General features: G+C 46.7%; 1 protein-coding gene across 2 annotated transcripts in view; it reads right to left on the bottom strand.

The window, feature by feature from the left end:
• DDX4 (DEAD-box helicase 4) overlaps window positions 1–12,886 on the bottom strand; it is a 267,888-nt gene that overhangs the window by 137,154 nt on the left and 117,848 nt on the right. For both annotated transcript variants that reach the window (XM_040339469.1, XM_040339474.1), the window contains one exon: window positions 12,401–12,454. In XM_040339469.1, the coding sequence (XP_040195403.1) occupies window positions 12,401–12,454 (54 nt within the window). The remainder of the gene's footprint in view (window positions 1–12,400; window positions 12,455–12,886) is intronic.

Here is a 12,886-nt window from a genome sequence, read left to right as displayed (position 1 = left end):
GCTCCAGGACTCGGTAATAGACCCATTGGGTACATATGTTTTCCTGAGGGCCAAGCTACATGGGGATATGGTGCTTATACTAGCTTTTTATGTACCTCCACCGTTTCAGTTTGAGGTCCTGACCGAGGGACTTAACTTTTTGGCGTTGTACCCTGCTGTGCCAGCCATTTGGTTGTGCGACTTCAATAATGTACTGGACACATTATTCGACAGATTGACCGGACCCCCGCACTCTTTAACGTCCACCCACCAGACGAGAATTGCACGCCTGCTCGGCGACTTTAACCTGACAGATACGTGTAGATACAGCCACCCTGCGGATCGGGCATATTCCCTTTTCTCTGTGTCTCACCACTCTGTCACGGATAGATCTTATACTATTGTCCAACTCGCTTCTCCCCAGACTGACTATTATGGGCTTCTCCCCGAGATCACTCTCTGATTATTGCCCCTACTGGGCTGAGCTCTCCTTACCACACGCCCGCCCACCAACAACGTGGCGTCTGAACCCTTTCTGATTAACTTTGTTACCAGAGGATGATGATCTTGGGGCCGATTGGGAACAGTTTTGCTTAATAACTGTTATCAACAGACTGAAACAGGCCTCTACTGTAGCACTTGACGCAGCGACAGAGACCTTATCGACCGCGGAGAGGGAATTCCTTGACGATCCCCTGGCTGAGAGGGCGGGCAACCTCAAACTGTGCTTGAGGACTTTGGATCAGTTGATATACAAAAAGTCCAAGCAAAAGCTTTTTTTCCTTAGACAGAGATCATACGAGCATGGTGAGAGAACAGGGAAATTGCTTGCCTATATGGTTCATAGCGAGGAGAGGCCCCCGGTGGTGATCTCTCCACTCCCCGGATGGCATCCTTGTGACTGAACCGGTTCAGGTCACAACGATGTTGCGAGATTTCTTCTCTCTGTATACCACTACTGTTTCGTCTGACCCCTCTCTTATGGAAACCTTAGCTGGGCTACAGATTCCTCGGCTGTTGGCTGAGCAAATGCAGGAGTTAGAGGAGCCTTTGACACGGGAAGAGATATCCATAGCTATAGCCGCATTTCCTACCTCTAAAGCCCCAGGTTCAGATGGTCTTCCTATGGAGTTTTACTCCACATACTCGGACCTGCTGGTTCCCATATTGCTTGCGCTGTACAACTCTATTTGAGCATTCTGACCTCACGGCCTCTATGAGGGAAGCTACCATAGTGCTTATTCCCAAACCCGGTAAGGATCCACACCTTCCGGAGTCTTATCGCCCCATCTCCCTGCTTCAGGTGGATGTCAAGATACTTGCAAAGGTGCTTGCCATCCGCCTGAATAAGGTTATCCTGACACTAATTCATGGAGATCAAGCGGGCTTCATGCCAGGCAGAAACACATCTTTTAATCTCCGCAGGCTGTTTATTAATCACCAGACTGCCCACGATAATCTGGGTTCCAGGATGATAGTTGCCTTGGACACTGCCAAGGCATTTGATTCCGTTGAGTGGCGTTACCTATGGACGTGCCTGGGTGAATTTGGATTGGGACCCAGATTTATAAAAATGGGTTCAACTTCTATATCAGAGCCCAGTGGCTAGGGTCCTTGCCAACGGCTGGCCCTCAGACCAATTTTCGCTGTCTAGGGGTACTATGCAGGGGTATCCCCTGTCGACACTGTTATATGCACTGGCGGCGGAACCTCTGGCCATAGCAATTCGAGCGCATACTGGTATTGTGGGACTGCACAGGGCGGGGGTGGTAGAAAAAAATCAGCACATATGCAGATGATACTCTATTGTATCTAGACGATTCGGATAACTCCCTGCCCCAGGCCTTAGCCTTAATAGAGTGATTCGGCGCCTTCTCTGACCTGAGAATAAATCCCAGATACTTCCTTTAGACAGTTTTCCAACACCTAGAGATAGAGCGCTACGTCCCCTGCAAAGGGTCAACTATTAAATACCTTGGAATTCATGCCACCAGAGCTACAACTGACCATATATCACTCGATATAACGCCATTATTTGACATGCTTAAGCGCAAAACACAGGTGTGGGCATGTTTGCCCCTGGGTGTCATCAAAATGATTTTGCTGCCAAAAATCCTATACGTGCTCTGGCACTCTCCTGTGTATCTGGTGCTCAGGCTTTTCAAATCCATAGAAGCTCTTTTCATTTGTATGGGGCAATAATAGGCATAAACTCCCGTGGCACAAGCTTAAACACCCCACTGATCTTGCAGGAATGTGCCTCCATGACTTTAACCTGTATTACTTTGCGGCCCAACTCTCTCAAATCTTTCACATTGACAAGACTGACAGGGACAGGTTTTTAAGTCTCCTTTGTCCAAAATGGTCTCGTCCAACGTTGGACTCCATGGTGGCGATAGCTGGAGGGACGGAGAGGGTGGGTACACAGGAATGCGGGTCCACTTTAGGGGTGCGCGCTATACGCCGAAACGCGCAATACCCCGATAAATACGGTACTTCAATGAAGAAGCTGCAGAAAAGCATGTAATGTGTTTTTTGCAGCAATTTGTGTTTTGTAATCTGCTCAACAACAAATTGGTTATTATCCGATTGGTCGAAACAATCGGCCAACTAATCGATTATGAAAATAATCGTTAGTTGCAGCCCTAGAGCCATACGTCCTTTGCTAGGCAGAAAGAAACCGAGGCTGCATACTGCAGGGAAAAGGGTTGTGTCTAGAGGGACGGGGCGGGGCTGTTCAACTCTGTTAAACAGATTATTAAATACAGCATGTTTCTATCTAGTCCTCTCCTGTGAACATGAACATAACCCACTTGTCAAGATTTAAGGAGCTGTGTCCGTCCATGGATAAGAGAAATAAACAATTTTTTATAATAAAAAAAAAAAAGCAGTAAACGTAGGTAATTGTTTTGCATACTGCGAACGATGCTGTAATGCTGAGTAAATAGATAATCAACATCTTAACCACTTAACCACCGGACCATATTGCTGGTCAAAGACCAGAGCACTTTTTGCGATTCGGCACTGCGTCACTAACTGACAATTGCACGGTCGTGCGACGTGGCTCCCAAACAAAATTGGCGTACCCACAAATAAAGCTTTCCTTTGGTGGTATTGGATTACCTCTGCGGTTTTTAGTTTTTGCGCTATAAACAAAAATAGAGCGACAATTTTTAAAAAAAATATATATTTTTTACTTTTTGCTATCATAAATATCCCCCAAAAATAAATATAAAACATTTTTCCTCAGTTTAGGCCGATACGTATTAAGCGTTTATTGATTGGTTTGCGCAAAAGTTACAGCGTTTACAAAATAGGGGGTATTTTTATGGCTTTTTTTTTTTTTCTTTTTACTAGTAATAGCGGCGATCAGCGATTTTTTTTCGGTACTGCGACATTATGGCGGACACTTTTGAAACATTTTTGGGACCATTGGAATTTTTATAGCGATCAGTGCTATAAAAATGCATTGGATTAATATAAAAATGCCACTGGCAGTGAAGGGGTTAACACTAGGGGGCGGGGAAGGGGTTAAGAATGTTGCCCGGGTGTATTCTAACTGTAGGGGGGGGTGGACTGATTAGGGGAAATGACTGATCTTCTGTTCATACATTGTATGAACAGAAGATCAGCATTTCTCTCCCTGACAGGACCGGGAGCTGTGTGTTCACACACAGCTCCCGGTCCTCGCTCTGTAACGAGCGATCGCGTGTGCCCGGCCGCGATCGCGCCCGCCGGGCACGGGAGTCGGGGACGAGCACGCACACGCCCCTAGTGACCGCTGCGGGAGCCGACGAAGAGCTACGGGCTCTCGCGCAGGGGAGCCGACCTGCCGTCGTAGAACTGTGGCGGCTGGTCAGCAAGCAGTTAAGCTTTAAAATTGCACGCACTTTTAGAATGGCGATAAACTACGGTACTTAAAAATCTCTATAGGCGATGTTTAAATATTTTTAACGGTTACCAGTTCTTTGCCAAAATTATTGCTCTTGCTTCAACAATTCCAGCAATATCTCATGTGTTATTTGAACAGTTTACATTTGGGGGTGCGACTTAAATACGTTGTCTTTCGTGCACGAGCACGGAGGGACGGGATGCTTTAACATTTAAGACTTTATTTTATTTAACATCGTCCTTAAAAAAGAAAAAAAGTAACTATCCCTTGTGACACAAATAGGCAGTGACAATTACTCTTTATGGAGGGATAAGGGGTCTAAAAGACCCCCCAAACCCTCCTTGTGCACTTCAAAATATTCAAAAACACCAAAATCAGCATTTTGGAACACTGCCATTTTTCTTAAAATTGGCACCATTGGCAGCCGAGTAAACTGGAAGTGACGTCACTTCCGGATTTTTACATCGGAGACCCGATCTAAGCCGACTCCACACAGCGGGCGGACAGTTGCTCCGGTCTCCCTGTGGAACGGGAGACCAGTGCAGAGCGATGGAGTGGGTGTCTACCGCTTCTTATAACAGCCGAGAAACTCATTAGCTGCATCAGTTATGAGTAAGGCTCTTAAAAAAAAGAGATTTTTAATACAGCTTACCTGTAAAATCTTTTTCTTGGAGTACATCACGGGACACAGAGCGGCATTCATTACTATATGGGTTATATGGAGTACCTTCAGGTGTAGACACTGGCAATCTCAAACAGGAAATGCCCCTCCCTATATAACCCCCTCCCATAGGAGGAGTACCTCAGTTTTGTAGCAAGCAGTATGCCTCCCAAAATGGTCCTCAAAAAAGAGGGGTGGGAGCTCTGTGTCCCGTGATGTACTCCAAGAAAAAGATTTTACAGGTAAGCTGTATTAAAAATCTCTTTTTCTTTATCGTACATCACGGGACACAGAGCGGCATTCATTACTATATGGGATGTCCCAAAGCAATGCTTACAATGAGGGGAGGGAGAACATCTCCAAGACAAAAGGATTTAATTTAGAGATATACTCAAATCATAATAAATCCAACTTAGTTGAGAAAAATAATTTTAAATTTTAAATTTAACTCAAAAAAGAGGAGCCCCCGGAATCCGAGGGTCTCAAACTGCAGCCTGCAGCACTGCCTGCCCGAAGGCAGTATCAGTATTCCTTCTTACGTCCAACTTGTAGAATTTTGTAAACGTGTGGACAGAAGACCAGGTTGCCGCCTTGCAAACTTGAGCCATAGAGATCTGGTGGTGTGCTGCCCAGGAGGCGCCCATGGCTCTAGTAGAATGAGCCTTTAATGATACTGGAGGAGGCAACCCTTTCAAGCCGTAGGCCTGAGTGATTAATTGCTTAATCCACCTAGAAATGGTGGACTTTGCAGCTGCCTGCCCCTTCTTGGGCCCATCCGGTAGAATGAACAGCACATCTGTTTTCCGGATCTTCTTTGTAGCTTTAAGATAGGCCTTCATGGCCCTGACAATATCCAAGGTATGCAGCAACCCTTCCTTTCTGGAAGTAGGTTTAGGGAAGAAGGATGGTAATACCAAATCCTGGTTCAAATGAAAACTGGATATGACCTTCGGTAGGAAGGAAGGATGAGGGCGGAGAACGACCCTGTCCTTATGAAAAACAAGATATGGTTCCTTACAGGATAAGGCCGCTAGCTCCGAAACTCTTCTTGCGGAAACTATGGCAACCAAAAATACTAACTTCCTTGTCAGTAGAACCAAAGGAATTTCAGCCAACGGCTCAAACGGTTGTTTCTGTAAACTTGACAGAACAAGATTTAAATCCCACGGACAAAGCGGGGATTTAACTGGAGGTCTAATACGTAAGACCCCTTGAAGGAAGGTCTTAACCAGCGAGTGGGTGGCCAGCGGCCGCTGAAACCACACTGACAGAGCAGAAATCTGTCCTTTGATTGTGCTTAATGCCAATCCTTTATCCACTCCTAGCTGGAGAAAACTTAATACTCTATCGATGGTAAATTTGCGAGAAAGCCATCGCTTGGACTCACACCAGCCTACATAGGCCTTCCAGACCCTGTAATAAATCACCCTAGAGACCGGTTTCCTGGCTCTGATTAGGGTAGAGACTACTTTCTGAGACAGACCTCTACCCCTGAGAATCAGGGATTCAGCTTCCAGGCCGTCAAATTTAGATGCCGTAAGGCAGGGTGGAGGATCGGACCTTGCGATAGCAGGTCTGGCCGTAGAGGAAGAGTCCAAGGGTCTCCCACTACCATCTTTAGGATGAGTGAGTACCATGCCCTTCTGGGCCATGCTGGAGCTACCAGGATGACTGGTATGTGTTCCACCCGGATCCTGCGCAGCAGGCGGGGTAGTAACTGGAGCGGGGGAAACGCATAAAGAAGTTTGAACTGATGCCAAGGGCAAACCAACGCATCGGTTCCGCAGGCCATCGGATCCCTTGAGCGGGATATGAACCTGTCTAGTTTCTTGTTGAGTCTCGATGCCATGATATCCACGTCCGGCACTCCCCATCTTTGGCAGAGTGCTTGAAAGACTTGTGGATGCAGAGACCATTCCCCCGGCCATAGAGTCTGGCGGCTTAAGAAGTCCGCCTGAAAGTTGTCCACTCCTGGAATGAATATTGCCGATATGCAGGGCACATGCGCCTCTGCCCATAGGAGAATCAAGCTCACCTCTCTCTGAGCGGCTTGACTCCTGGTTCCCCCTTGGTGATTTATGTATGCCACGACCGTGGCATTGTCTGATTGAATTCTCACCGGGAACCCCTGCAATTTTGACGTCCAAGCCCTGAGGGCTAGTCGAGCAGCTCTGAGCTCCAAGATGTTGATGGGCAACTGCTTCTCTGGCTTTGCCCAAGTACCTTGGCGAGTGCAACCATCCTAAATTGCTCCCCAGCCCGTCAGGCTGGCGTCTGTGGTCACTATCTTCCAAGCCACTGGGCTGAAAGACTTCCCCTTCAGTAGATTCTGAGGGTCTAACCACCAACACAGACTTTGTCGGACTCTTGATAAGAGCGGCAACGGGATATCCAAGGCCTGTGGCCTTCTGCTCCATGCTGACAGGATGGCTGCCTGTAGGATGCGAGTGTGGCTCTGGGCGTATGGTACAGCCTCGAACGTGGCCACCATCTTGCCTAGTAACCTCATACATAGGCGAATAGTCGGTTCTTTCTTGCTTAGAACCAGTAGGATTAATTCCTTGATGGCTTTTACCTTCCTCAGAGGTAGGAACACTCCTTGTTGTTCTGTGTCTAATCTCATGCCGAGATATTCCAACTGCCTTGTGGGCTGGAAAGCTGACTTTTCTCGATTTAGGACCCAGCCGAACCTCTCGAGGTATTGGACCGTGAGGGCCACTGCTCGCTCCAAGCCGGGAGACGAGTGGTCTATGACTAGGAGGTCGTCCAGGTATGCTAGGATCGTGACCCCTTGGATCCTTAGCTTGGCTAGGATCGGAGCTAGGACCTTCGTGAACACCCGGGGGGCCGTAGCCAACCCGAAGGGAAGCGCCACGAATTGGAAGTGACGCGAAGCCACCATGAAGCGTAGATATCTTTGATGTGGCTGATAAATTGGAACATGAAGGTAGGCATCCTTTATGTCTATGGACGCCATGAAGTCGTCCTTCTGGAGTGTGGCAGCTGCTGACCGCACGGATTCCATCCGAAATGAGCGGATCTTTAGATATGCATTTACCATTTTTAGGTCCAAAATTGGCCTGACATCTCCATTGGATTTTGGGATGATGAATAGGTTGGAGTAGAAACCCAGCCCCTGTTCCAGGACTGGCCGGAATCCGAGGCCGATCGTTTGGAATCCTCGACTCCTGGAAATGAGGAGGAGGAAACCTTAGGAAATCTAATTTGTAGCCTGTGGCCACGGAAGACCGTACCCACTCGTCGGGAATGCTGGCTTCCCAAATCTCTGAAAAGAGTCGCAGCCTTCCCCCCACCTTCGTGGGTGGGGGCGCCCCTTCATAAGGTTGGCTTGGGGGCTGGTTTTGCTGGTTTGCGAAACCACTGCCTTTTGCCTCTAACAGCCTGTCCTTGTGATTTGCTGTTGAAGCCGAAGTTTGCTTTTGCAGGAGGCCGTCGATACTGCTTGGCATTAGAGGGCCCCTGCCCAGGGGAATACTGTCGTTTAAACGCAGGCCCCTGAACCTTCTTCTTAGTTGGCAAGAGAGTACTCTTGCCGTTTGAAATGGTCTGAATGTATTTATCTAGGTCTTCTCCGAAGAGTCGTCCTCCATGGAAGGGGAACCCTACCAGGAGCTTCTTGCATGGGGGCTCAGCCTCCCAGCCTTTTAACCATAAGAGTCTTCTCATATGGATAAGGGATAACGATAAACGTGACGCTTGCTGGATAGAATCCTTGATTGCGTCTACCGTAAAACATATGGCCTTAGGGACATCCGAAAATTCTTCTGCCTGCTGGGCAGGAATAAGTTTAAGCATCTGCTTAAATTGATCCGATAATGCTTGAGCGACCCCAATCGCAGCCACAGCTGGCTGTACTACTGCCCCTGCAGTAGTGAAGGAGTTCTTAAGTAGTGCTTCCAAGCGCTTATCAACTGGATCCTTGAACACCTGTATGTTTTCTACAGGGCATGTTAACGATTTGTTAACACATGAGATGGCTGCGTCCACTGCAGGAGTAGCCCATCTTTTGGAAAATTTTTCTTCCATAGGATATAGGACAGAGAACTTCTTAGGTGGTAAGAAGATCTTATCTGGCTTGTTCCAATCTTGGAACAAAACTCCCTCTAATAGAGGATGGATCGGAAACACAGCATTGCTTTGAGGCGCCCTCAGTGAGCCCAAAGCTGAAACCGTCGATACCTGGAGATCTGGTACTGGCAAGTTGAATGCCCTATGGACCAAGTCCGACAATCCTTGAATCCACCAGCTCTCCCTCAGGGAGACTGCCCCAGACTCCTCTGTATCCGGATCTTCGATCCCTGAACCTACTTGGTCCTTGTCCAAGAGGTCGTCCAATTCCCCTGAGGAAAGGACCTCCTCTTCTGAGGGTCCGCGCTCGGGCGACGGAGATCTATTCCGCTTACTGCCCCGCATAGCTGCGGCTATCATTTTACCCATGCTTTTCTGCATCTCTTTTAAAGAGGTGAGTAATACCTCCTCCGTGACCATCTTAGGGTTGGACTGACCCGCGTCAGCTCCAGCCCCAGATCCCGATGGCCCCAAGGCTCCCTGTGGGGAAAGCAGCGGCATAGCTTTGTCCGAGACCTCAGACTCTCTGGGGGAATCCCCACCTCTTGTACCCTTGTTTTTTGATGCCATGGTACAATACTGAGGTACACCTGCTACTTATTGGTACCTGGGACTTATAAATAGTTAAATGCCCAAACACCTGTTTGGGGGATAAAAAATGCTTCCTCTCCCCTAGATGACACTTTTTTTTTTTTTTTTTTTTTTTTTTTTCAAAAAAAATCTTTTTTTTTTTTTTTTTTTTTTCAAATCTAGGAAAGAAAAAACATTCTGTCCCCCTGAGTAGTATTGCAAGAAAAACTATGAGATGGAAAAGAAACAGCCTATTCCTAGGCTTGAAAACAGTCTTTCTGAAGACTGCAATATTCTTTCTGGCCACTGTGTGTCCTCGGCGCCCCGTGCTTGCCGTTCTGGTCTTTCCTCCTCAGTTCCAAAGTATTGAATGAGCTATATGGAACAAACAAGGAAGGGCCGCCCCTTCCTTAAGCCACTGACCCGCCCTTCCCCCCCAGCAATCTCAAACAGGAAATGCCCCTCCCGACAGGGGGGGGGTGGGGTTGGGAGGAAGGGACCTCTCTGCTCCAGCAAACTGCAGCCTGCAGCCTGGAACCATGAGGAGGTCAGCGTTTTGCCTGCTTTGCAGGCCGTGAGGAGGAAGACTGAATGGAGCATCGCCTGGAGGCTTGCAGGTAAGCACAGCTCTCTGACACACACATATACTTTTATATCACACAGGCCCCACTCAATGCTTTTCCAACACTACAAGGGAGGTCACATCTTATGGGGAATAATACATATAGAGCCATCCTATCTTTATGATATGTGACTAGTTTGCCAGATGCAGCGCATAACTTTAGGCATGTCCCCTGTGACCCCCCAGAAAAAACCTGCTAAGAACCAAGTTCCGCAAGTTTTCCCCTCACTTACCTGCTCCATGCCGCAGGACTTTGCCAAGCAAGAGGCCCAATCTTCCCCCATCTCGGTGGGGATGTCTAGACCTTCAGGCCCTGGGTTCCTATGAAGGATCCACTGTCCTGGGCCCATATAGCACTCTGGCAACAGAAACATTAGGCACCCAAAGGTTTCTAAGTTCTGGGCCCAGGGTCCAGCTCTCTAAAAAGAAAAGCATTATGGGCTATACCCCAAGGGTTTGGGGTCCGGTTACTGACCACTTTAGCGCTGAGGCTTTTTTGGACAGAACCGGTTAGCTCACCTAATCCCAAGGATGTGGAGGCAAGCTAAACCATGACTAACACCTAAGACACTGGCGGAAAAACTGAGGTACTCCTCCTATGGGAGGGGGTTATATAGGGAGGGGCATTTCCTGTTTGAGATTGCCAGTGTCTACACCTGAAGGTACTCCATATAACCCATATAGTAATGAATGCCGCTCTGTGTCCCGTGATGTACGATAAAGAAATTAAAAATAAAAGGTTTAGAGGTCATGCAGGCATCACACCAGTATAATCACTTCAACCAAATATCGTACAGGTACGTGCTTTGGTGTGAAGTGGTAATAAGGGTTGTAAAGGTTTGTTTTTTGTTTTCTAAATAGGTTCCTTTAAGCTAGTGCATTTTTGGTTCACTTACCTTTTCCTTAGATTTCCTTTCTAAATGTTTTTTTCTTTGTCTGAATTTCTCACTTCCTGTTTCTCCTCAGTAAGCTTTACTGAACAGCTTACTGAGGAGGAACAGGAAGAAATTCAGACATAAAACACAGAAAAAAACATTTAGAAAGGAAATCTAAGGAAAAGGGTAAAGTGAATCAATGCACTAGCTTAAAGGAACTTATTTATAAGATAAAAAACGAACCCTTACAACACCCTTTAAGATAGCACTCATTGACCAACATGGGATTTCACATGTCATAAGATTAACCACTTCCAGACCTGCGCACAACGATGTACGTCCTCTTTTTAAAGATGGATATCTCGGTAACGGCAGCAGCTGCTGCCACAACCGAGGTATCCATCTTTAGTGTGAGCGGTCCTGTACACGATAACGGCGGTCTTCTCGGCGGATTCGCCGCGAGATCGCCGTTATCGGTGGCGGGAGAGGGGGGGCCCCCCTCCAGCGCCCTCCGCCGCTTACCGGAGCCGTCGGTAGCAGCGGAGGAGATCGGGTGCGCTCGGCTACTGACTGGGGACGCGACTGAAGGAAAAATCTTTTAACACCCGTCCCCATAGGTCTGCTGGGCAGAAGTGACGTCAAAGCCCGCCCAGCCTCTTAAAGAATTTTTTTTTTTTTTTTGTCATTAAAAAAAATGACAGTTTCAATTTTTTTTTTTTTCTTCTCTTCTTGCATCCTAGTCTAAATATGAGATCTGAGGTCTTTTTGACCCCAGATCTCATATTTAAGAGGACCTGTCATGCTTTTTTCTACTACAAGGGATGTTTACATTCCTTATAATAGGAATAAAAGTGATCAAATTTATTAATTTTTTCAGTGTAAAAAGTAATAAAATAAATAAAAATAAATAACAAAAAAAAAAAGCGCCCCGTCCCGACGAGCTCGCGCGCAGAAGCGAACGCATACGCGAGTAGCGCCTGCATATGAAAACGGTGTTCAAATCCCACAAGTGAGGTATCGCCGCGATCGTTAGAGCGAGAGCAATAATTATAGCCCTAGACCTACTCTGTAGCTCAAAAAATGCAACCTATAAAAATTTTTTCAACGTCGCCTATCGAGATTTTTAATGGTAAAAGTTTGACGCCATGCCAAGAGCGGGCGCAATTTTTAAGCGTGACATGTTGGGTATCATTTTACTCGGCGTAACATTAACTTTCACAATATATACAAAAATTGGGCCAAATTTATTTTTTTCTTATTTTTTAATTAAAAAAAGTGCATTTTTTTTTTTAAAAAGTGCGCTTGTAAGACCGCTGCGCAAATACGGTGTGACAAAGTATTGCAATGACCACTATTTTATTCTCTAGGGTGTTAGAAAAAAATATATAATGTTTGGGGGTTTTAAGTAATTTTCTAGCAGAAAAAACAGTTTTAGTCTTGCAAACACCAAATCTGAAAAACACCTAAGGTCTGGAAGTGGTTAAGGTCCCACAAGTCAGATGCCAAGTCGTGGTAGTGTGAACTGAGCACTAACGCTGCATGTTCTCATGAACAAAACTACTTTAAAATTATTCATTTTATGCAGAGGGAAGAAAGGAAGGGACTATAAATATATACACCAGATATCACAAATTAAGAGGATAATCTCATTCAAATCATAATTAAAGAAATTTAGTTACATTATACGGAAAAAAAAAAAATATTCTGCTTACCACCTCTTCGCTGAAAACCACCACGCCTACGATTATCGTCACCTGTCCCATTTTCTAAAAACAAAAGGGAAAGAAAAAAATAAAAAATAAAAAACACACTTTTTTTAAATGGGGATTTTAAGAACAGAAGTAGAAAAGCAGAACTAAACTGCAAACTGAGGACCACAAATCAAAAACACTTTAACCACTTCCGGACCGCCGCATGTACGTATACGTCGGCAGAATGGCACGTACAGGCACATTGGCGTACCTGTACGTCCCTGCCTAGACGTGGGTCCGGGACTTGCGGCGGTCCCCGTGGCTCTAGGAGCGATCCGGGATGAGGGGGCGGCGGTTCGTTTTTGTCCGCCCCCTCGCGATCGCTCCCCAGCCAATCCGCTTCCTCCTCTGTCTACACTGGCAGAGGAGGAAGTGATGTCACCGCTCCTGCCGCCGGTATTTTCGTCCGGCGGAGGAGCGGAGACTTTACAACAGTGCGTACACAAG

This window comes from Rana temporaria, chromosome 1 (assembly GCF_905171775.1).
Source record: "Rana temporaria chromosome 1, aRanTem1.1, whole genome shotgun sequence".
Taxonomy (NCBI): domain Eukaryota; kingdom Metazoa; phylum Chordata; class Amphibia; order Anura; family Ranidae; genus Rana; species Rana temporaria.
The sequence above is the reverse complement of the archived record's forward strand: the minus strand, read 5'-3'. Positions and strand labels throughout refer to the sequence as shown.